Raw genomic sequence first — 26,254 nt, forward strand, 5'->3', positions numbered from 1 at the left:
GTGTGTATGTCTTTTATCTCTTATAAGGACACTTGCTTTTATATTTAGGGCCCACCCAGGTAGTCCAGGATGTTCTTATCTCAAGGTCCTTAATTTAATTATATTTATATTTACAAAGATTCTTTTTCCAAATAAGATAACATTTATAGGTCCCAGAAATTAAGATGTGCCACATATCATTTTGAGGACTGTTAAACCCAATATACCATCTAATCCCCAAATTCTAATAAAGTGACTGCTGTAATTGCCTGTGGGATTTTATGATTTTGTTTTTTAATTTTCTAAAATTTTGAAACAGTCTCAAACCTACAGGACAGTTGCAAATACAAAACTTAGAACATCCTTTTCTTTAAACATTTCAGAGTAGATTGTCAATATGATAACTCATGAACCCCAAATACTTTAACGTGTATTTCTTCCAAACATGGGCATTCTGCTACATAATCACAATATCAAAATTAGGCAATTCCCATTGAGATACTACTGTCATCTAATTCTCAGATCCCATTTAAGTTTTGCCAGTTGTTCCAATAATGTCCTTTATAGGAAAGGATCCAGTCCAGTTATTCATTGCATTTAGTTATCTATCTTTAGTCTCCTTCAGTTCCTCAGTCTTTTCTTTGCTTCATGACCTTGATGCTTTTTTTTAAAATTAAAATATAGTTGATTTATGGCTTTGGCACTTTTAAAGATTACAGTACAGTTATTTTGCAGAATGTCCCTCAGTATGGGTTTTTCGGGTATTTCACAGTGATTAGATTTAGGTCATACATCTTTGGTAGGAATGTCACAGAAGCAATGCTGTGTCCATCTCTGTCCTATCAAGTAGTGCATGATTTTGGTTGGATTCTTTTCATTACATCCTGTCAGGTGGTATGCAGTTTCTTTTTTTTTTTAAATTGAAGTATAGTTGATTTACAATGTTGTGTTAGTTTCTGGTGTATAACATAGTGATTCAGTTATATATATATATATATGTGTGTGTATATATACATACATATACATATATGTATATATACACACACACACATATATACTTCATATTTTTTTCCATTATCAGTTATTATATACAAGCTTTGAATATAGTTCCCCGTGCTGTATTTTGTAGTAGGACCTTACTGTTTATCTGTTCCATATATAGTATTTGTATCTGCTGATCTCAAACTCCTAATTTATTCCCTGCACCTTTCCCCTTTGGTAACCATAAGTTTGTTTTCTGTCTGTGAGTCTGTTTTTGTTTTGTAAATAAGTTCATGTGTGTCATGTTTTTAGATTCCATGTATAAGTAGTATCATACGATATTTGTCTTTCTCCGTCTGACTTAGTTTGCTTAGTATGATAATCTCTGGGTCTATCCATGTTGTTATACATGGCATTATTTCATTGTTTTTTGTGGCTGAATAGTATTCCTGTGTGTGTGTGTGTGTCCACAACTTCTTTATCCAGTCATCTGCTAATGGACGTTTAGGTTGCTTCCATGTCTGCAATTTCAGTTTGACCCATTACTGAGAATTTTTACTTCTGTCACTTGATTAAGGTAATAGCTGTGAGGGTTTCCTACTATAGAGTTGCTCTTTTCCCCTTCATAATGAATAAGTAATTTGTTGGGAGACACTTTGAAAATATGTACTTACCCTGTTTGTATTATATATCTATTGCTGCATAAGAAAATACCCTAAAACTTAGCTGCTTTAAACAATAAACTTTATCACATAGTTTCTGAAGATCAGGAATCTGAGAATGACTTAGAGTGGGGTAGTTCTGGCTCAGGATCTCTTTTGAGGTTACAGCAAAGCTGTGGCTGGGGGCTGCAGTTCTCTGAAGGCTAGAGGATCCCCTTCAAGTTCATTCCCATGGTTGCTGGCAGATCTCAGTTCTTCATGGGTTGTTGGACTAAGGGACTTATTTCCTCCCCATGTGGGTCTCTATATAGGGCTACCTGAGTGTGCTTTAGACATAGCAACTGGCTTCCCTCAGAGTGATCTGAGAGATAGAGCAACCAAACGAAAGTCCATAGTACCTTATAATCTAATCTCAGAAATGACATACCATCACTTCTGCCATATTCTTTTGGCCTCACAGACTAACTACCCCTTGTACAATGTGGGAAAGAGGACTACACAAGGGTGAGAGTACTAGAATTCAAGGTTCATTGGGAGCCAAGTTGGAGTCTGGGTACCACACTGTTACTCAAAAATTTTAATTTATTTTAAAATTTATATTTGTATGGACTCATGATTTCCTGTTTTATTCATGTGAGTTATAGTAGTTTATTATTATTCGTTTTAATTCTCAAATTGTCCCCGACATGCTTTTTCCCCCAGGATTTGAGCTGTTCTTTAAGTTCTGGCACAAAAAGGTGTTTCCTGCTTTTTCTTCTACTTTCCCTGCTCTAGCCCTGTAATCACCTATTTTTCCAAGGTTCTTTTGTGTTTTTTAGCGGTAAGTGGTATTTAGAAACCAAGATCTGGTTGCTAGGTATGCTTATTGCTCTAAGAGTCTCAGTCTTTCCAGGCTTTCTCAGTATAACCAGTGGTAGCTAGGGAATATGTGTATGTATAGATACGTACACGTACATACGTATATTTACTTTTCTCTATATATCAAAAATCATGAGTTCACACTCTAATTTCAGTCCACTACCATAGGGTTTACTCTGTATTTCTTCTTTCAGTATTGATACTCTTTTTTGACAGTGAAAGGTCTCTGTTAATATATTCACTCATTTGATCAGATCTCCTGTGTATATAATCAACTTCCCATTGCTGTGGCACATCTGCATAGATATCATTCTTTGCTCTCCTCTCCCTTGGAGTGCCCTTCTTAACTCTGTCCTGACTTGGACATCTTGTTTTGAGTCATGCCCATCCCCATGTGGATATCCTTACCATTTTTAAAAACAAATTGAAATATAGGACTTACTTGACATAAATATTTAGATAAAAGCTACTTAATATAATAGTGCAAGCCGTTACTTAAAACCAGTATAGGAAGTTCAGTCTAGTGATTGTGAGTGACCACGTAGTACTTTTCCCAGTTAGAGAATGTGGCATTTTCTTTAGCACATCTTGGGAAAATACTAAAACCATACTCTAAGTTTAATGCTGTTATTCTGAGACAATTTTGATAATTCTAGTAACCTGTAGAAACTAGTCTCCATTCTTAGAAATAATTGGAAACAACCATAATTAAAAGACCTGAAACTTATCTTTTATTATGAAATACTTTATGTATAGAGAAAGTTTTAGACACTGATATGACCAGCACCTAGGTATTTACTACCTGGCTTAAGATTCAGACCTACCTAGTTTAACTTTAGTGTTAAAGTTTAGTAAGAAGCTGTGGCTTGTCTTCATAATTTAAGAGCTTGGCGTCTTTGCATATTTAGAAATATTCATGTTTTGATAGGGGTACATTGTTGTAAGTGATGGGGAGTTACTTGTGAAACCTCCCCTACTTTACTTATTGTGTCAAGGCGATAATATATCAGCACTGAGTTTAGTAGAAGTCCAGATTCTGGTCTGTTGAAAGGTTATTTGTACTTTAAGCATTATGTTTCACTTTTGTTGATTAGAAATACTGAAATCCACTTTGAAGTTATTGAGCTTACCTGGAGAATATCATACATGTTTGTGAGCTCTTTTTAAAATTGTGAATTGCCATGATACTTATATCTATTTCAAAGTTGATATGAAACCATTTCATACATGTTTAAAACACTGATTATAAATTGGTTTAAAATAAAAATTTAAATTCCTTTCAAAAAAGAAATAGTTATACCTTTTATTTTCATCACTGTAGGACAGATCTCTAATAAATAAAATTTTGTTTAACTTAGAGTAGCAATCCCAAAGCATGCTTATGCAGTAATTTTTTAAGTCTTATTTTAGTTCCTCTATTGTTGAACCTATAACTTCATGTAGAAATTAAATTGTATGAGGTCACGTGCAATATTAATATAAGGTTAAGAAGATTGTTCAGAATTTGGAGGAAGAGCTTAAAGCTAATAGCGTATTGGCATTTGGATTGTAAACATGACTTGATCTAATCTCAAAGGCTGGGGTAAGACCACCAGTATGGATGATACTCTACTTTTATAGTCAGTATTTTTATTATCTTCTAGCTTCCAGTATTGCTGTTAAGTCCCAAACTATTCTGATCCTATATATGTGACCAGTTTCCTTTCTGGAAGCTTATAGGTTTTCTTTGTCCCCAATTTTGTGAAATTTCATGATGGATTTGATGATGTAGGTTAGTTTTCATTTACTTTGCTCAAAATTCAATTGGTTTTTTCAAGCCAGAAGTTCACATCTTGAAGTTTTGAGAAATTGTCTTGAATCCTTTTGTTCATGGTTTCATTAACTTCATTATCTCTGTTTTCCCTTTATTGAAACTGTTATTAGATGTTGGACTTCCTGAGCTGGTCCCTGGTTGTTGTCCCCCTGCCCCTTTGCTACCTATATGGATTTGCTTATTCTGGACATTTCATATAAATGGAATCATACAATACATGGCCTTTTGTGTCTGGGTTCTTTTTGTTTAGGCGTGGTGTTTTCAGGGTTTATCCAAGTTGTAGTATGTATCAGTACTTAATTCCTTTTTATGGCTGAATAATACTCCATTGTATGAATATATCATTTTCTTTTTCCATTCATTGGTTGATGGGCATTTGGGTTGTTTCCATTTTTTATCTATCAAGAAGAATAGTGCTATGAACATTTATTTTCAAATTTTTGTGTGAACATATGTTTTCATTCCTCTCAGATATATTCCTAGGAGTGGAATTGCTGAGTCGTGTGGTAATTTATGTTTACCTTTTTCAAAACCATCAGACAGTTTTCCAAACTGACTACACTGTTTTATGTTCCCACCAGGAATGTATGAGGTTTCCTAGTTTCTCCACATGCTCACCAACACTTGTTATTTTATTATACTTCTCCTAGTAGGTGACAAGTGAGATATTATTGTGGTTCTGATTTACATTTCTCTAATGACTGATGTTGAACATCTCCACATGCGCATTGACCATATGTATATTCTCTTTGGAGAAATGTGTATTTGCCCATTTTCAAATTGGGTTGTGTTTTTATTGTTGAGCTATAAGAATTCTTTTATATTTTGGATAACAAACTGTTATCATATATGTGATTTCAAAATTTTTCTCCCATTTTGTAGGTTTGCCTTTTTTCTTTTTTTATGTATGTATTAAAGTTTTAAATTTTGATGGAGTCCAGTTTGTCTGATTTTTCTTTTGTTGCTTGTGTTTTGTGTATCATATCTAAGAAACCATTACTAATCCAAGGATGCACAGATTTACACTTAAGTTTCCTTTTAAGAGTTTTATAGTTTCAACTCTTAAATTTAGGTCTTTGGTCTATTTTTTTTCCCACTTCTTTTATTGTTGTAAAATACATATAACAAAATTGGCCATTTTAAAATATACAGTTCAGTGGTATTAAGTACATTCATATTGTGCAACCGTTGGTACCGTCCATCTCCAGAACTCAAAACTGAAAAGTCCATAACCCATTAAATAATGACTCCTCACCTTTCTCCCTAGCCGTTAAACCACTGTTGTACTTTCTGTCTCTGTTTCTTTTGTTTTGGTTTTTGTTTTTGTTTTTTTTAGTAAGTTTTTTTGGGGGGGAGTTGTGATTTTATTTATTTATTAGAGGTATTGGGGATTGAACCCAGGACCTCGTGCATGCTAAGCATGCCCTTTACCACTGAGCTATACCCTCCCTCCCTCCCTGCTCTGCCTCTGGTTTTGACTAGGTTCCTCATATAAGTAGAATCATAACAGTATTTATCTTTTTGTGACTGATTTATTTCACCGAGCACAGTGTCCTCAAGGTTCATCCATTTTGTCAGAATTTTCTTCCTTTTGAAGGCTGTTTACTGTTCCGTTTTGTGTATGTACCATATTTGCTTATCCATTCATCAGCTGTTGGACACTTGGATTGTTTACACATTTTAGCTATCCTGAATAATTCTGCTATCAGCATAGGTATATCTTTCAAGACCCTGCTTTCAGTTATTTGGGGTGTATACCTAGAAGTAGAATTGCTAGCTCATATGGTAATTTTATTTTTAATTTTTGAGGACTTGCCATAGTGTTTTCCATAGTTGGCTATACCATTTTACATTTCTCCCACCAGTGCACAAGAGTTCTAATTTCTCCACATCTTCATCAGGACTTATTATTTTCTGGCTTTTTTGTTTGTTTGTTTCTGGATAGTAACTATCCTGATGGGACTGAGATGATGGGCTTTGATCTATTTTAAGTTAATTTTTGTGTATGATGTAAGATGGGAGTCTAAATTCATCTTTTGCATGTGAATATACAGTTGTCCTAGCATCATTTATTGAAAAGATTATTTTTTTCCACATTGAATTGTTTTGGCAACAGTGTCAAAAACCAATTGGCCAGTTTTATAAATGGAAAGTAACCTTTAAAAATTGTATAAAATTAAAAAAATTTTTTTAAATTTCATTTTGTAGTTGTTTAACATTGTTTACGTTAAATGAAGAATATGCTTTGGCCACATCTGTGGTCCATCAGGTTGTCAGAATGGAAAAGTAAAAGCTTGGACCATTGATTCAGTGTTTTGTTTTCTGAGAAAAAATAAAACAAAATAAAACAAAACAGTTGGCCATAGACGTATAGATTTATTTCTGGACTCTCAATTCTGTTCTGTTGATCTATATATCTGTTCTTATGTCAGTACCATACTGTTGAATACTGTAGCTTTGTATTAAGTTTTGAAATCACAAAGTGTGAATCCTTCAACTTTTTCTTTCCCAAGATTGTTTTGACTTTTGGGGTCCCTTACATTCCCATATGAATTTTAGGTTATGTTTGTCATTCCTGTTTTTGTTTTTCGGGTTTTTTTTAAAGGCAGTTAGAATTTTGATGGAGATTGTATGGAATCTGTATTTCTTTTCTATTTCCTATCTTTGTCTTTTTATCTACTTTTTGAAAGAGTTTCTCATTCTCAGAGTGTTTGCTTACTTGTTTAAGAATTTTGTTCTTGTTTCGTAGACGCAAAAGCTTCTCTGAGGTTTAAGGATATTCATGATAGCTTTTCTTTTGTTTTGACCTTTTCTTCTTCCTGCATGGTCTTTTTTCTCCACATTGTTTTTGGTCTTTATCTTTCATATTGAAGATGGCCAATTCCTTCATTGTCAGTTGTTTATCCTTATTTTAGAAGGCCATTAAAAAGCTGATTAAAGGGTATGAGCAAATGGGGGTGAGGTTTGGCAACTGTGGAAGCCAACTTACGGTTTGCTGTCAGGGCTATTTCTCTGGATGAACCACTAATGTCAGTGAATTGTATAGCTCTTTATCTTGTGCAGATTTTCTAGAGAAGGGTCTTTTAATCTCCTGCCTGGTACTGGCCAGTGTTCCAATGTTCTCAGAAGTACTTGGAACAAAGTGTGTATGTAAATGTTCACTTAACCTTCCTAGTTTCCGTACATCATCCATGCCATTGGCTGTGGTTTAGTGTCTCTCAGTCTTGAACCTTCTGTTTTATCCTCTCCAGAGAACAAACCTCTGGCCTAGTTTGCTTGGGTGGAGTGAACATTCACTGGAAGTCAAAGAATTGATCTAGATATCACTTCTAGTTTCAAGCTTTAATGTTTTATCTTTATTAGTTTTGAGATTTATATCCATAAACAACACGTATTATTTTGAATGTTTTCAAAATTACATAGATGTTATACAAATGTATACATTTTAAATAACATGCATTTTCAATGAATACAGGTATACCAACCAATGTATGTTAAAATTTATTACCCTTATACTAGACATTTGTTCCCAAGGTTTTGCTACTACAGATACTGAAGCATCAACATCCCCATACATGTCTCTTGGTGCACATAGGTGAGAATTTCTCTTTATAGTCAGTAGAATTGTTTGGTTATAAAACATGGACCTTTTTATTTTTGTGAGATAATGTCAAATTGTTTTCCAAAAGTTTTAGACACCCAACTAAAGGATATGAGAGTTTCTAATTAACTTTTTTCTTTAGAAATTTTCATTGTTATGAATATAACATACTATATAAAAATGCGTAAAACAGATGTCTAATAAACTTCAGTGAAATTTTCAAACATCAAAACACTGAGTATTCTATAACAAATTTCATGTACCCCATCACCCAACATTTTATGTTAATTCTCTATTACCTTTTCCATCCTTACTGTATTATTTTGAAACCAATCCCAAATATCATTTTATCTGTAAATAATTAAGACTGTATTACTGAGAGATAATGTAGTGGTTCTTACTTTGGGGTGGATTTGCCCACCAGGGGACATTTGACATTGTAAATATTTTTAGTTGTCACTGCTGGGAGGCTACTGGTTGCTACTGGCATCTAGTAGGTAGAGACTAGGGAACTACTGAACAGCCTACAATGCATAGGACAGCCCCCAACAACAAAGAATTATCCCGCCCCAAATGTCAATTATTTATTGGATTGAGAAATCCTGAGACAAGACTCTTAAAAAGTCACACATACAGTATAATTATCATATCTAAAAATATGAGTAAGTTCTTGGTATCAAATGTTCAGTCATTTAAATTTTTTTCTCTTTCAGATGAGGTTTTCTTCTTTATATTTGATTTGTTTGAATCTACATAGTATAAACAAAGTCAACTAATTGCATTTGGTTGACATCTTTTAAGTCTTTTTTATTATGTAGTTATCCCTTTTTTTCTTATACTTTATGTTGGATGAAATGGGCCCCAAGTCCTGTTTGGTGTCCCACATTTTCTACATACTACTGATTGTATACTCATCTCCTTAATCAGATTTGCAAGCAGGTCTCCTGTTTTCAGTCCTACTTCCAGGAGTTGCTTGTGTTATCACCTTCTGAGCCTTTGTAAATTTGGTTCCTTCTTGAGTTTTTCTCATGAATTAAGATTCACCTTCTTGGGACTGCTAAATCACTATCACTCATCAGTCTGCTTTCTAGCTACAAAAATGTTGTTGCTGTTGTCCCCTTTCCTGTTCTTTGTTATTTGTGAGTTTAAGCCTTGAAAAAAACCTGATGACTCTTATTTTAGTAGAATTTTGGGAGAGAGTAAATTACATGTTCAATCTGTCACTTTGCTTGGAAGTCTGATATACTTTCAGTGATTCTTCCTATATATATTTCGAAACACATGCTGTTGTATTGTATGAAAATTTATATTTCTAGAAATTCTAACTCTAAAAGAACAGGTACTTTAAAGGTCATAAAATACAGATCCCCTGTGGATCTTATTATCTTTGCATAATTAGAGTATTGGACATATACATAGTTTTTAAATAGTTCATGATTTTCTCCTAGATCAATATGTAACCTTTAAAAATGACTGCAGTCTTAAATTTAGCTAAGGTGATGAGCTTATTGTCTACCGCATTTGAGGTTTTAGGTAAATATACCTGCTAAGATTACATACTGTTTGGTGTTGTAAAGGACCCTAGGATATCAAATCTGAAAGGATTTGGATCACTTGAAATAAACTCCTTTTATCATGACTTCTCCCTCTTAACAGTATTTTTACTTCTGGGCCAGTAGCTTTCAATAACAGAGTAAATTTTTTTGGTTTTTTATTTTTTGTTTATTTGGTTTTTGTTTTGTTTTGTTTAATTATTTAGCAGAATTAGACATTTGTTATTGTTTTGCTGAGAATCTGCTGTGGTGACAGTTGTTGGAAGGATCTATTATTGAGTCCTGCTATCTTTAGAGACTATATAATGGTATTTATCCGTTAGCTTTGCTATATAACAGACTACTACAAAACTTTAAACAACAGTGATTTATTACTTCTCTGGATCATCTGGATTGACTATGAAGTTTTACTTCTTGTGTTATCAGCCAGGGTTATTCCTGTGGCTGTATCAGCTGGCATCAGGGTTAGAAGGTCCAAGAAGACCTCCTCTCCTCCATGTCTGGGGCCTTGATGCTAACTATTAGCTGGAATGTACACGCTTGCCCCCCAAATGGCCTTTCCAGCAAGGTAACCTGGACCTTCTATGTGGTGGCCCAGAGCTCTGAAAGAGCAAGAAGGAAAGATGTCAGGCCTCTAAAAACTAGATTTGCTTTATTTTATTTTTTTCAGTCAAGCAAAGTGCAAGACCAGCCTGGATTCAAGGGGAAGGGAAATAGACTACTTCTTGATAAAAGGAGTGGTATGTTCTTACAGGGAGGGGAGAAATTATTGGCAGCCATGTTTGGAGATTATTTACTGCAGGGGAGATTGTAGTAAGCATTGTCTTAATAACGTGTTTACTTCTTGGATGAGGTTATGTGTTATCAATTTAATTCTATAGTAGAATTTTGCTTCTTTAGATTTGTTAAAAACAATTTTAATGGTTGGGTAATACTAACTTAACATTTTTTCCAAATGTTAATTCAGAAAAGTATTTCTGAGGATTTGTTTGGCCTATCAATAGGAGGAAGGAAGAAAGGAAGAGTAGAGGGGAAGGGAAAGACTTTGGGGGTGTGAAACCTAAAAATGTGATTGTTTTGAGAAGTATAGCTAGTTACTTGGGGCCTGGTCTTTTCCTGTCAAAATAACTTTCCAAGTTGCTTTGTTTATTTATTTTTTCTTTTTTCTCCTCAACTTTATTGAGATATAATTGACATACAGCATTGTGTAAATTTAAGTTATACAGTATTGATTTGATACACTTACATATTGCAGAATGATTACCACCATAGTGTTGGCTAACACCTCCATCGTGTCCCATAAGTATTCTCTTTTTTTGTGGTGGAAACATTTTGAGATCTACTCTCTTAGCAAGTTATAAGTATGTAATACAGTGTTAATAACTATAATCACCATGTTGTACATTAGCTCCTCAGAACTTACTCATCTAATGCTGGAAATTTGCATTCTGACCAACATCACCACCCCCGCCCCTTTGCTTTGTTTAGCCTAGTGCTGGGAGATTAAGGAAAAGAAATTAAAAGATAGGATGTAAATGTTCCAAAAAACCACACATGTACTGGGATTAAACTGTTTCTTTCTTGTAGCATTAAAATGTAATTACTGGGCTCTTTGAGTTTTTACCTTTTATTTTTTAACTTTTTCCTATAAGACTTTAAAAGCCTGAAGATCAGGGAGGTGGCTCTCTTCTTGGTTGCCTGTCTGTTCTGAAAAGTATTGGATAAAATTGAGTCATAGAAAGAAAGAATTTTATACTATGGTCTTGCTCTTATTGAGACTCTCACATAGCTCATGGTCTTGATAACATACATGAGGCTAACTAGCCTATGCTTTTTTTTCTTTAAACTTGATTCAGAATGTTTTCATACTTTTCCTATTATCATACCAAAGAACAGTTTCTCTGCTTGCCACCTCCTCTTTGTTAATCTCAAAAGTGCTCTCAAAATCGTCAAGTAGCACCACTATAATGATTATATGGGTTAAACATTCCCTGTGGGTTAATTGGTCAGATCTGCCATATTAAAACTGCTTAGGAGCTTGCTTTGTTCTTAATATCAGGAAGTATAAAATGTTTTTGAAACATACAATACTCAGTACCAAACATTTCTCCAGCCTAACTATGGACTTGAATTTTTTGTCTGGCCTTCCCCCAACCCTTGCTGCAAATAAAATGGAAATCCTTTTAGAGTGTGAATTTCATCATAGGAAAATAGAATCTCTTCATTTGTCTTGCTCTTATGGTACTCTAATATCTTTCCCCAAGACAATAGTAAATGTTTCTATTACTGTGTAGAAGATGCTTAATTATATGGCATCTCAAGTGATTTCAATGTGGACAAAGAGCTCCTATCTCTAAGCTTACATAAAGTGAACTTTGAAAAGACGTTTCTTCAGATGTACCCATTCACACTTTTAATACTGTTTAGTGTCTTGTTTTGGAGGTTGAACTGTTCCAGGGAGATGTAAAAATCTTTCCTATCAGTTGGTGTTTTGAATAGTTGTTCTAAAATATAATCCCAGGCTTGTGAAATGGTTCTGGCCTTTTTTTTTTTTTTTACTTGAATTATATTTTCTGTGCTTTGATTCATCACATGAGCTTTGCAAGTATATCACATAGTAAAATTTAACAGCTTACTTGACTATTGGTCACCCATCTTACAGAGATTGTCAGTCTGTAGGAAGACTGATTTAACTATGGACAGATTCATTATTTTGAACCCCTTAGGATAGTTTTGGAGAACTTGCAAAACAGAAACTGTCTGTGCTTTGAAAGGGTGAAGAGTAAAGTCTATGAGAAGTATTATTTTTAAGTTTCAAGGGTATATAGTTCTAGGTGAACAGTTTTTATATATTTTAAAATAGAGTACCAAAACTTAACCATACCCTACTGAAATAAAAATAATATGTATGGGTCTCTTAGGGGGTAGGGGCATAGTTTTACAGGGTATAATGGGAAATAAGATAACATTTTTTATCTCTTTTTGAGGTCTGCATTGTCCTGCCACTTTAAGTAGCACAGAAGCACACCAAGATAATGATATTATCATTCATTTATGTCCCCATCTTCTCAAGCTTGGGAACTATAGTACATGGTGAGTAGTGCTGTAGAAGAGTTCTTTAGGTTTCTAGTTTGCTATGTAGTTGTTAATTGAGGTGGAATCAGCTGGTGTACATCCTGATTATTCAAATACCAGGAAGGGAGCTCTTTTCTTAGCATTTCTTAGCATTCAGTATTTTCTTCAGAGCTTTGTGAGTGGTGGAATCTTCTGGCATAGATGCCCCACCATCTGTCTATTAGCACATTGACTCTTCCTATCTACCTGGCTATGTGCTACCTTCATTTTGGAAACAGTGTTGAGGAACATTGACCATGACTTCAGTAACTGAAAGGAGAGGTAATTTTAGATCCTGACAGAGACCCTGTGTGGAGTCTAATTTGCCCTGGCAACTTAGCTACCATTGATCATCAGCACCAGGAGTTGTTAGGAAGGAACAGCTGTTTGACTGTTTTGCTTTTGGTACCCATGTGTACCTCCCTAATATTTTTGTTCCCAGTCTTCTAGAATAGTTGCGATTTTCTTATACTAACTCCATTACTGAGTCATCTGCTTTGGCAAAATTCTAAACTTGTTCTTTGTTAGATATATGATCCCATGGCTGCAGTGTCAGAATATTACTGCCTTTCCAAGTGCCTTAATTCATTGACTCTAAGATGCTGTCAATTGAAAGATATGCTCTGAAGAAAGAAAAGCTGTTTCCAGTTAAGCTGGCATGCCATTGATTGTAATATGCAGTTTGATTTCATGTATATTAAAATATTATTTTACAATGAATGGAAGATGTTATCTTTCTCTAGGTACTTAAAATTAGTCTGTAATTGAACTATCTGTTCTTCAGCAGATGTTTACTGGGCACTCCCCATGGACCAGGGACTGTGCTGGAGGTCAGGTCCCTATTTGTCATTGGGTCAAGAGACATTAAATAATCACACATACAATATAAACCATGCTGAGGTGGTAAGGCAACTTCCATTTTCCCATCATAGTACTTAACAGGAAATAGAATGGAAATGGGAGAGAAGGGCTTCTTGGAAACCTGTCTCTAAGGACAACATTTAAGAGAAGCCTAAATGTGCATGGGGGCAGAGGAGTGTATACTGTTTGAGTCTTGGACTGGTTGAAATTTCAAAATGAATTAATTAAGAAAAAAAGCTTTGAAATGAGTAAATGGTAGTTCATATAGGTAAAATAAGGTCTAAGAAAGATTCTTGACCTTCAATAATGAACAAAGAATATTGTTTTTAATTAGAACATGTCCATCAAAGTGGTTGCTACTGAAGTGCTTCAAGAAACAACTTGTTTCTGATATTATCTGGTCTCACCCCAAAATACTTACTCCATTCAAGTTTAGTAATTAAATCTCAATATACTCTGTTAGTATAGACTAACTTTCTCCTTCCTGACACTAAAGGTGATTAGGCTGAATTAGACTGGACTTCCCCTTGGAAGTTATTTATGTGCTTTTGTTTATCATCTCATTTATAAGTGTTTGAACACCAATTCTGCTTGATTCTGTGCTAGGCATTCATCTGCTTATTCAAACATTTGAATGTCTCTTGTGTTCCATTCTGGGAAAAGGATTAAATTATGTGATATACCTTGTCTCTTCCTCAAGGAGTTTTAAATTAATCATTAAAGAGGTATAGGTAAGAGTATACAGAAGTTAACTTTTGATAGTTGTGGATTAAAAAATTGACCATGAACTATTACTATACAGTACCATGTATGGTACTAGATTTGTACAGTACAGTTAATGAACAATTAGTTGCTTGGAGAAAGAAGAATGTCCCAGGGGAATAAAAAAGACTTTTTTTCATCCTGATAAGGCAGTTAACAGTAATCCTTTTAATTGGAGGTGTTCAGTGTTGATATGTTTTAAAATCATTACTGTGCTATTGTGAAGATAGATAAAAGTAAACTGGGACTTTGCCTTTTTAAAGTAATTTTTAACCTCAGTTTCATAATTGGGTTAATTATATGCATTGTCAGAATTTCATATTGATTTCTCCTTTTTGAAACTTTAAATGTGCCAAGCAAATTTGAATGCCTTATAATGAAATTATAGTTTATTTTATGGAAATATCTTACAAATCTGAACTTAGTATATTTTTTTGAGGAACAAGAGCCCAGTTTTTAATTTAATCATTTCTTGCATTTGAAGTACTCCTCGATGACATCTTTTGCCTGAGACTCTTTGCCATAGTCCCTAACCACCACACAACTGCAGCCAACCACTTTACAGGCTTTTCCCTCTCTGTCAATTTCCCAGAGACCTACCCATTCCCCTAGTTTCTTGTTGTCATCAACCTTAATCAGGTTGATTTGGTGCTCAGCACAAAGGGCCTCCACCAACTTGACATACATAGGCTCATCACAGTTGGATGCAAGCACACAAAGATGGGCTTGGCGCTTGTCTAAAGCTTTGGCAGCTTCATGAATTCCGCGTGCTAGGCCATAGTGGATGAGGGCGGTCTTCAGCACCTCTTGCAGAGCATGAATTCACAAATTTTTATTTAAAACTTCTTTCATATAGTTGAGTTTTCCCACGTGCTGAATAGTGATAGACCTCATTATACTCTGACTTCCTGATTCCAATCCCCAATGCCCCCTCCTCCTTGCCCCTTTATTAGAGTGTAGCCCTGGTTACATAATTAAGGTCAATAATGAGTCTAAAGAAAGAATTTCTTTAAAATTTTGTAACTTCTTGAATTCCTTAAACTTAGGGTAATCAAACTTTCCTTTATTACACAGAGTTTTACTTCATAAGTACAGTAAGATACCTTGCTTAGCTTTTAGGTTGTGATGTGAATAGTATAAGCTTTCAGTATTTAAATTTTATAGTACAGCAGATAGGATTGTATAAATGATAAATTTTGCTAGTATCATTATACAGCATACCATTTCCCTTTTAAAAGATACGTGCTTCATGGGAAAAATGTCTTTTCCTCTTTTTTATCTAGAAAACCTGTTTTAAGGCCAGAAACACATCAGTTATATGTTTGATCAGTATTGGAAACTATCAACATTGTCCCGCAGATAGCACTTGTAAGGATTTCCTGAAACTTGATAAAAGTGATTTTAAAAAGCAGGGGAGGATATAGCTCAAGTGGCAGAGTGCATGCTTGGCATGCACGGGATCCTGGGTTCAGCCCCTAGTACCTCCTCTAAAAATAACTAACTAAATAAGCAAATAAACAAACCTGGTTATCCCCTCCAAACAACAACAAAAATTTTTTTAATTAAAAAAATCCCTGTCTCTGAAAATTAATAGAAACATATAATCTGCCTTGGAAAGGGAATTCATGTTGTAGTATCTATATCTGAAAAGCTACTCATACATGAGCTTTCTCTTGTTATAAACATTCTCTTAAAACACTTTGAGCATAACATTATGAATGTATTTAATACCACTGAACTGTTCACTGAAAAATGGATGAGATGGATGAAGATTTTCTCCCAAGTATTTTTGTGGTTATTTTGGTTTTGTTCTATCCAGAGTAATAAAACACAGCAAAATAGAGAAAAAAAAAGGATAAGATGGTAAACTTTGTGTTATGTGTATTTTACCACAATAAAAAAAACTAACAACACTGAAGTAATTCATAGTCCAGATTGGGGAGACAAGGTGTAGATGAGAGAAATAACTTTAGGACAGTTTTAGCCATGTTGTGTAGATTTCTCTATGTCATACTTAAAAGTCTTTTATTCTAAAACACTAATATTTCTTTGTCTGGGATAAAAAATGTTCTTGGTTCCTTCAGACTTATTTCTGACTTTACCACAAACATTTTGTAAGAATAAAACTTTGAATGAGGAATGTGGCATTGAAAGAATGGGCTAAGGAAAGAAGCAAAGCCTGGTTTTGTGTCCAAACAGTAGTGTTTTCTTTATGCCAGACTTCTTTAGAACTTTGAATATTCTTATAAGGATGTGGATTATAACATTTCCCAAACTTACTTGACCCCTAAACTTATGACCAAACCATGCTGTTTTAGTTATTTAACTTCCTTGTTTTATAGATGTGAAAGCTCTGATCTGGAGAAGTTGAATGACTTGCTTAAAGTTACCTAAGAGCAGAAAAATGAGAAAACATCAAAGGATGTGAGACTTGGGAAAACTGAATTCTGCCTATTACCCCTGCTGATATCAGCAAGAACGTAAACAGGTTATAGAATAACCACTGTAATCCTTACAGAAACTTATTTTCATTAACGTAATTACACATGAGATGGTTAGTTTCCAATATGTGCAGTGTAAAAATCTCCGTGCAGTTTTTGATAGGACCAATTATTAAAGTAAACTTAGAAAATAGCCATCTATTAAACATTGTGAAGAAAACTCCTCTGTAATAATTGAAACATCTCAGTTTAATAGTGAATAAGTTGTGTGAAACATTAACTGTAGAGTTGATGATAAAATTATAATTAAAAAAGTGTTCCCCTCAAGCACCAACACATTTTCTGATGATACCAAATAAACTTATATCCCAGATTTCTGTAGCAGCTGATGATGATGATGAAAGTCGTCTTGGACATTTAATGATTGTCGGCAAGAAATGTACTGCTGAAGTGGACTTAAAGAAGGATTACTGAATGGTAATGAATGAAAGTTCAGAAGGAGGATAGTGTCTGTTAGGTTCATCTCCGTGTTCTCGGACGTTGGCAGATGGATTGACCTCCTGGTTAAGCATGTTCTTGGGAATAATTTTCCCTTCTCTAGGCAGTGATCAGGTTTGCAAGTTCCAGTGTGCTGAACAATACACATATTTTTGCCTGTGTGTATGGATTGAGGGAATAATTTTAAAAAACCTGTATACGTAATAAAAGGCATGTGTGCGTGATTGAAAAGGGGATGAGGAGACTTGTTAGTTAAGTTGAAGTGTTTATCTAGAAAAATTCACGTGTATGGGAGTATTTACCAAAACATTGTAATAGTGAAAAATAGGAGTTAAATTAAATGTCCATCGACTAAAGAAAGGAAATGATATGGTTTAGACATCTAGTAGCAAAATAAACAGAAGTAAAAAGGAATAAACTAAATCTTCATAGAAAAATATCTTAATATATTGAAGGGAAAGCAAAGTATAGAATACATACCATATGATACTTTTAAAAACAAGATAACGAGACTACATTGTTTATGGACACATAGAAAAGTATAAAAGAATGCAGGAGATTGATAAACACTAAATTCAGGATAATCTTTACTCTGGAGAGGATAAATAGAAGATTTCTTAAAGATCCAGAGTTGATATGGTGATGTTTAGATTGGGAAAAACTTGATGGTAGGTTTGTGGTGGGTATTTTGTGTACTTTTAGTTGACTTGAATTTTTTAAAGGAAGTACAGACTTCAATCTCGAATAAGGTTACCACTTCTGCTTATACTCACTTCAGGGGAAGATGGTTATTGATACATGTTTCCATCAGTTTGTCTGTCTTTAAAATAGAAGGCAACATTATTAAGAGAGAAATGGAAAATATTTGAGAATAACAAGAGATTAAGTCTATCAGTGCCAGATGATTTGAGATTCTGTAATTTGATGTTAAAAATTATAATGTCTCTTTCAAACTCAAACTTAAGATAACTATGAGTTACTAATATTTCCTGAGTTTTAAGAATTTGTAATTTTAAATACTCTAGCAGTTACTTTCAAATATTAGCTTCAAGTATTATGTTGGACACATAAATTAACATTTCTTTTGCAACCGTAGTAAGATAGGAGTAGGGTTGGGAGAATGCAGTACTATGGTAATGACAGACTGCTTCCCTTCATTGTGTCTTGAAAATGTGAAACATACCTTGTCCTTTTAAGTCTCACCCCTTTCTTGATTTCTTCGTCTTGTGCTACCATTTTACCCTTCACTTTCCCTTCCCTTTTAGTCTTGCTGGTGGTGAGTTTTTGAACCTTGCCTTTTGTCTCTGATGCTTAATTTGTCAAACATAAAGGCAGTGAAGATTTAGTGTCCATCATGATTTTCTGGGGGGCTTATTAAAATGCATATTGTTGGACTACACTTCAGAGTTTCTGTTTCAGTAGGTCTGGTTGGAGCCTGAGAATTTGCATTTCTAAGTTTTCTTGTGATAATGATGCTACTCTGCCAGGATCTCATTTTTGCGAGCTACTACTAGTCTAGCTATTACTTCTTTGCAGTTCAGACATCTTAAAGGAGGGATCAGTTTAATTTCCTGGGTAACATAGATTCTCAGACTTTCTAACTTGTACATTTCTAATATTTTTAGATTCAGACTAAAGAAGCATTATATAGTAGATCATGTATAGTAGAACACCATGTCCTTACTCTAATTACTAATAACATATTTTCCTTGGATTAGATACTTTGTATCTTATTTTCTTATAAAATTGAGAATTGGTTTAGACTATCTTTTTTGACATTGAAATTATGGTTATATGAATCATAATCCCTGCTTAAATCTTCCCTTATCCTGATTATTACCACCAAAGATCCTTGATTTGTATAGCAGTATTTAGAACTATTAAAACTAGGAGGCAGTTTTCTGTGAAATTAACAATAATTTCTCATTTTCCATCTTGTTCCTTTCACCTTATGCCATAGAGTAAAGACCAAAATGGTGAAACAGATCTGTGTTCTATGCTATCTATATTTTGCTTCATAATTGTTAAGACTGGGAAAAGAGGGTTTTTAAAAAATTGCTAATAGTAGCATTAACTTTTACCAACTAATGGCCTAATTGAGGGCTTAAAGATACAGTGAAAGGGAAATCTACATATCCCTTGCAGGACCCCCTCCCCACAGAGTTAGGAAGTTTCCTTTCTTTTTGCTGTAGTGCTATGATACAGAAATACCTGAGGCTCAGATGTTTTAGTGTTCTGTTTTCTTTAATAGTGGTCTATTTTAAAGAAGGGCTAATCCTTTGTAGAGTAGATATTCTGAAGGAGTAATGTAAAGCATTATTATTACCCCTGTGTATCTCTTCATTGTAAATCATAATCCTGAGCCAAAAAACATAGTAGTTGGAAATGTATTTAAGTTCATAGTCAGTTAAACCTTATTTGAAAATAATTAAATTAATTTGGTATAGGGTTTTGGGGCTGTTTGAACTAAGATGAGAAACACTTAGGAAAGTTACAGAGAATCAATATTATTTATAACCCTTAATCTTTGAAAATATTAGTTCTGCTATATACCTAGAAACAAAGGGAGTATACAGCATCAAAGAAAAAATTTTAACTTGAGAGCTATTTAGTAAAATGCATAGTTGCTCCCAAAATAAGACCTTTGTTTTAATATTTTTTTAGATTCCAAGAAAAGTTAGAATATAAAATCTTTTAGAAATTGAAGGTTCTCTACCTTAACTGTCAAAGTTCCTCCTCCCTCTTTTTTTCTAAATTTAATTATATATACTTTATTTCTCTAGTCCTCTTTCTACAGAAAAGATGATTTTCAATAAACAGAAAAATCCCGTGGTTTGGGGTTTTGTCCTAGCTTGTCAATCCCATAAATATGTAATTTACTATATGATATATGAGACAAATGTGAGTACTATTTCTTTTAGAATGAAAAGTCAAAGATATTAATGTATAGGTATAAAGCCACATGATAAAACCAACTGTTAAACAAAAAGCAGCCTGATCTATATTAGGGTGCTCTGCTCAAGTGATCTTTCTAGATCAGTTCCTTTATTAAATTCTGAGATTCAGCTTTAATTTTAATCTTAATTCAGAGACATCAAATTTTGTAGCTTCTGTAGTTTATTCAGTCTAATTGGATTTTCACCATTTTGATAACCCTTCAGTTGGCCACAACTTTTAATAGTTATTTTAATCCAAATTTATAGTAAGAACTGGTAATATATTTTTCAAATAGGCGATAAATACACTTGTTAAAAGGTATAAAAGGAATACAAACAGTTCCCATTCTCACCTCCAAAGCAAGCTTTCCTTCCTGAAGGTAAACACTGTTGACTAGTCTCTTTTGTATTCTTCAGAGATATTTTATGCATATACAAAGATGAATGGGTATATATACTTTTTTAATAAACAACTTTTAAGATATATATTATATACAGTAAAACTCAACAATTTTAAATATACAGTTTGAGTTTTAATAAATGCATACACAGTTATGCAGTCCCTACCAAATCATCATATAGAATATTTCCATAACCCCCGGTATTTTCCTCATGTGTCTTTGTAGTCAGTCTCCTTCAACTCCCTCTAGCCCTTGAAACTGTTGATCTGCTTTCTGTTACTATAAATTTGCCTTTTCTAGAATGTCATATCAATGGAATCATACAGAGTGTAGTGTTTTCATTTCTGACTTCTTTCACTTAGCATTATGCTTTTGACATTCATCTATATGAGTGCCTTGAGGCACAGAAGTGTTGAATGAGTGTAAATTGTCTGTAATCGTAAGTTTAGGTTAAGGTTTTTTAAATTATATCATACTGGCTCATGAAGTGGACTGATGGATTTTTTTTTTAATGGCTTAAATTTTTTTCCTTTCAGTTTTGTTGAGATAGAATTGATTTACAACACTGTAAGTTTACAGTGTACATCATAATGATTTGACTTACATATATCATGAAGTAATTACTATAAGTTTAGTGAACATCATCTCATATAGATACAAAATAAAAGGAAAAGAAAAATTTTTTTCTTGTGATGAGGACTCTTAGGATTTACTCTCTTAACAACTTTCATGTGTAACATACAGCAGTGTTAATTATGTTTATCGTGTTGTACATTACATCCCTAGTACTTATTTATCTTATAAGTGGAAATTTGTGCCTTCTGACTGCCTTCATCCAGTTCCCCCTCACCCTCCCTCTGATAACCACAAATCTGATCTCTTTTTCTATCTGTTTGTTTTTGAAGTATAGTTCACATGCAATACTTTGTTAGCTCCTAGTGTACAACATAGTTGTTTGATATTTCTATACATTACAAAATGATCACCACCTGATCAATGTTGTATTCAGCTTAGGTAAGTCTTACCTCTTGATGTTAAACCTTGGTGTCAGCATGGAAGAAGGTGATTTAATTTGAAAGGAGCTAAGTATTTAAAAGATAAATCACAATTAAAAATCCATTTAATGAACATGGCAGAACTTCAGAATAGCTTGTTCAACTCAAATTATATTTTAACAACAACCTATTGCTATATTAGTCAAAAAAGTAGATTAACTTTTGTGTTTCACATCAAGCAAGTGGTCTTAGTTATACTGACCTGTATTACAAACATTTGGGAATGGGAACTGTACAATAGGTTTTTCCCCCTTGAAATGGACAAGGAATCTCTGTTTTAGAGAAATACAGAATACCAAAATTGAGATATGCTAGAAAGTGAATATTGTTAAATCTTTATCTCTGTATCTTGTAATAACTTTTAATGATAAAGAATATGAAAACAAATATATGTATATATATGCATGACTGGGACATTATGCTGTACACCAGAAATTGACATGTTGTAACTGACTGTACTTCAATTAAAAAAAAATCTTTATCTCAATCCTGGCACTTTTGAAAAACAAAAGAAAACTTTATTTCTGTATTTTATGCTTTGTCCTCCAACTATAAAACAGAATAATTGGTGTACCCAAATGACTAGTTGAGTAAGTCAACTTAGAAGAAGGGGCTTATAGGAATAGCTGTGTGCTGCAAGTTACATTTATGTAAAAAAGTGTATTTATGTAACTCATTAATAAGATTTGAATAGTTTTTATTATATCTGTAAAATACTGAATTTTACTGTTTTTACTGTGGTAGTTTTAAAATATAATTAAAACTAGTTCTTCCTTGGAGCTTGTTTTTATCTCAAGTACCAAGCCAAGGGGAAAGGGAATATAGTATGATTTCCTGCTTTGTGGTTTTTCAGGCATCCCCACCCAATAACAAATCTCAAGTTTGTGGCTCTTATATTAAAATAGCTAAGAAGCTGACATCTGTTTGTAGAACATTACTCCAAGTACATGTCTCTCATTATAAAAACTTACGATGGGTTGTATTCAGCCAGCCTTTGTTATATATCCTTTTTTAAGTTTTTTCTACTAACTTTGGAGCCCCAGTAGTGGATAAGAGCTGAAAACATACCACATCTGGTCAGATGGTCCCATATAGAACATGTATGATTTTAAGAGCTTGTCTCAAGTGTAACCTAACACTTTTGAGGTGCAAAAACTCGCCATAGATCTGTTTTGAAAATTAGTAAGTGAATTTTTAAATTTAAAACAGTTTTTGTTGTTCTTTAGTACATAAACATGTTTACTTTCCTTATATTTATCCACTAAACTCTGAACAAAGCAAAAATGACCCACTTTTTTAAATATACATTTGCATTCAAGAATCCCAAATACTTCAAAGATTTCACCAGTCTACCCCTCTCCGAAGGAGTGCTCCTAAAAGAGCTTTATTGGTGGGACAGAGAATATTGGTAACAGTGACAATTTTATTAATGGATAAAAGTTACACTTATATTGAATACATGTCTTTCTTTTCTCCTTCTTAAGGAATTGAATGATCTGGCACGGGACCCCCCAGCACAGTGTTCAGCAGGTCCCGTTGGAGATGATAGTAAGTATCTCAAAGGACTGATAGAGTAAAACATAAAACATTATAACAGTCTGTCTCTGGGGAACTCTGGGACTGATAAATATACATCCCTTAAGATTATTTTGTGTGAAGAGATAATTCTACTCTAGGAAAGAGTTGGTGTTTACCCTTACTTGCCTATGAAAGGTGTGGTTTTATGTATATCCCATCATCTTCTGTACTGTTTATTACATTTTGAACCTCTTCTGTGAAACATTGTATGTGTAGTTGTCCTGGCTGCTTCCTACCTATCCTTCATCCTTTCTGGGTATTTTCCTGGGGCAAAATATTCAAGCTGTTACCTATAACAAGCTATTTTTCTTTAAGTAAGTTAACACTAAGGATGATAGGGGTGTGTGGGTGTGTGGGTCTGTGTCTCTCTGTCTCTCTGTCTTTCTGTTGGCTCATACTTGTGAAGACAGGTACAATTTGTTTATCTTTAATGTCCAATTTATCTCCCTAATCCTGTCTAAAATAATTCATTAGATCTTATCATACATGTTGGATAATAATTTTCCTTTTGTTTTTCTTTGTCTCAGCTCAGCCTTTTCCCCTTATGTCATCTTCTAACCTTTTTAAAATGGAGGATATTTGAATAAGACTGTGTTTTATGACACACAACTAATTCACACATAAAAATGCAACATTTAGCAAATAGGGAAAAAATGAGCTTGGAAACATTTGTGTAAGAGGAGTATATAGATTAAGACAAAAAATAAATAAATACGAGGTTATATTAGCTTATGTGTAAAATTTTTTCCAGACTTTTTAAAAGAGTGTTGGTTTTGGTTTGCTAAATAAGAATTAAAGCAAAGCCCTTTTACGAGGATTGCTTTATAGATAAAACAGATAGATGTTATAAATTATAAGACTAAGTACATGTGATGAAAAATCCCATTTACATTATTATGTTCAGACCTGTGCAGTATGAGTAACTATAGTATTTGATAGGACAGGCCAAGTACTTAAACACACATTATCTCATTTAGGCCTCACAATTTTTTTAGGTGAGTGGAATAGAAGTTGTAAACTATTTTAGAGAAGAATCTAGTGAAAGGCTTTTGGGGGTTCCCAAAGGGGACTCATTCTCAGATTTTCTGATTCTAGCTTTATCATTCCATGGTATCATATAGTCCATCTGTGTCAGTGTAATCTTTCAATTGAAAAAGTGTTTTTATTTCAGGTAAATTCCTCAAAGTAGAGAGTGGCTGATTTTTGATTTAAAATATTTGAAGTCTGGTGTTTAGATTTCATTTTTGAAGTTCTATAGTCTGCTAAATAACTTGCCTTTGCTTTGCTCCTACTACAGTTAGTACTATCACATTCCTTTCTCAGATAGAAAACTGGTTACCCTGGAAAGTTAACCTCCCCCAAGGCATAAGCAATAAGAGAAAAAAAATAGGTAAATTAGACTTCATGAAAATTTAAAATTTAGGTGCTGAAAATGATAGCATTAAGAAAGTAAAAAGACACACATAATGAGAGAAAAATTTTGCAAACCATATATCTGATGAGGAATATTTATCCAAAGTATATTTAAAAACTGTATCTGAATAGTATAAAGATAAATAACCTAATTTTAAAATGAACAAAGGCTCTGAATAGACATTTCTCCAAAGAAGATATGCAAATGACCAATAAGCACATGGAAAGATGTTCAGTATCACTAGTCATCAGGGAGATGCATATCAAAACCATAATGAGATACAACTTTATACCTACTAGAATGGCTAGAAACAAAAAATCAAGTAATAAGTGTTGATGAGGATGTGGAGAAATTTGAACCTGCAGATATTGCTGGTAGGAATGTAAGATGGTACAGCCAGTTTGGAAAACAGTCTGACAGTTCCCCAAAAAATTAAACATAGAATTACCATATGAGTCAGTGAGTTCAGTTCTAGGTGTATATCCAAGAGAAATGAAAACATATCCATACAAAAACTCACGCATCAATGTTCATAGAAGCATTATTTATAATAGCCAGAAAGTGAAAACAACATCAAATGCCCACCAACTGATGAAGGGATAAATAGGATGTGGTATACCCATACATTGGAAAATTATTTGGCAATAAAAAGGAATGAAATATTCATGTATACTACAAGAATGAGCCTTAAAAACATTACGCTGAAGGGAGAGGGTATAGCTCAGTGGCAGAGTGCATGCTTAGCATGCACAAGATCCTGGGTTCAATCCCCAGTACCTCCATTAAAAAAATAAGTAAGCCTAATTACCTCCCCCACAAAAACCAAAAACAAACAAACAAACAAACATTACACTGAGTGAGAGAAGCCAAATACAAAAGACCACATATTGTATGATTCCATTTATAATGAACTATCCAGAATAGTCAAATCCATAGAGACAGAAAATAGATAATGGTTGCATAGGACTGGAGATTGGGTGTAATGGGTGTAATGGATATGGTGTTTCTTTTTGGAGTGATAAAGATGTTCTAAAATTGATTGTGGTGATAATTGCCCAACTCTGAATATACAAAACATCATTGAATTATGTTTTCATTGGATGAATTGTATGTTATGTTGGATTATCTCTCAATAAAGTTGTTTAAAATAATAATAATAACTCTTCCCTTAACTCTGTACTTTCCAGTTCAGCTTTCAGTGTCTTGTCTCACATTGCTAAACTATCAACAGTACCTACCTTCTAAAAGAAAATAAGGAAAAACTCCTTAGGGACAGAATAACTTCCTTACATTTAGTCATTTAGATACTGTTTGCTGATGTTATACTTTAAAATTTGTGTTAGTGTTTGAGAACATTTGAGGATGAATTACCATCAAAAAGTGTTGTCTCCTTGAACTACATTAGGATAAAACAGTGTAATTGGATAGCTAAATGCCCTTTCATCATCTTACTTTTGTTTTAAGGAGATGAAATTTAATCTTAGGAGGAAGAGAGAAACTGTTGGCCAAAGTGAAACTTTCTGAGCTCCTTTTGACTATCCTAGCTCTCAGATCTTCAGCACTACATGTTATTGATATTTAGTGTAAGAATAAAGTGGGAGACTTATGCTTTATTTTTAAATATGCAGATTTTAATGTGCCGTTTAATTTTTTCCCACTTTTCCGCAAAGATGTGGCAAGCAGGAAGAAGGGTACTTCCTGAAAGGAGAAGTAAGCTGAAAATTTATTGGTTATATAATCTGCTTGG

At 33.7% G+C, this 26,254-nt stretch overlaps 1 protein-coding gene across 2 annotated transcripts in view; it reads left to right on the forward strand.

Annotated features, from left to right (window-relative positions):
- The window catches only part of UBE2D2 (ubiquitin conjugating enzyme E2 D2), a 46,442-nt gene that overhangs the window by 9,700 nt on the left and 10,488 nt on the right, over positions 1-26,254 (forward strand). The window contains exons 1-2 of one of the 2 annotated variants that reach the window (XM_064484337.1): positions 17,029-17,102; positions 23,000-23,063. In XM_064484337.1, the coding sequence (XP_064340407.1) occupies positions 17,100-17,102; positions 23,000-23,063 (67 nt within the window). In that variant the 5' untranslated portion in view covers positions 17,029-17,099. Of the gene's footprint in view, positions 1-17,028; positions 17,103-22,999; positions 23,064-26,254 lie in introns of those variants that run through there. The other variant, XM_010990736.3, reaches the window with a different exon arrangement.

The sequence above is a fragment of the Camelus dromedarius genome, chromosome 3 (assembly GCF_036321535.1).
Source record: "Camelus dromedarius isolate mCamDro1 chromosome 3, mCamDro1.pat, whole genome shotgun sequence".
Taxonomy (NCBI): Eukaryota; Metazoa; Chordata; class Mammalia; order Artiodactyla; family Camelidae; genus Camelus; species Camelus dromedarius.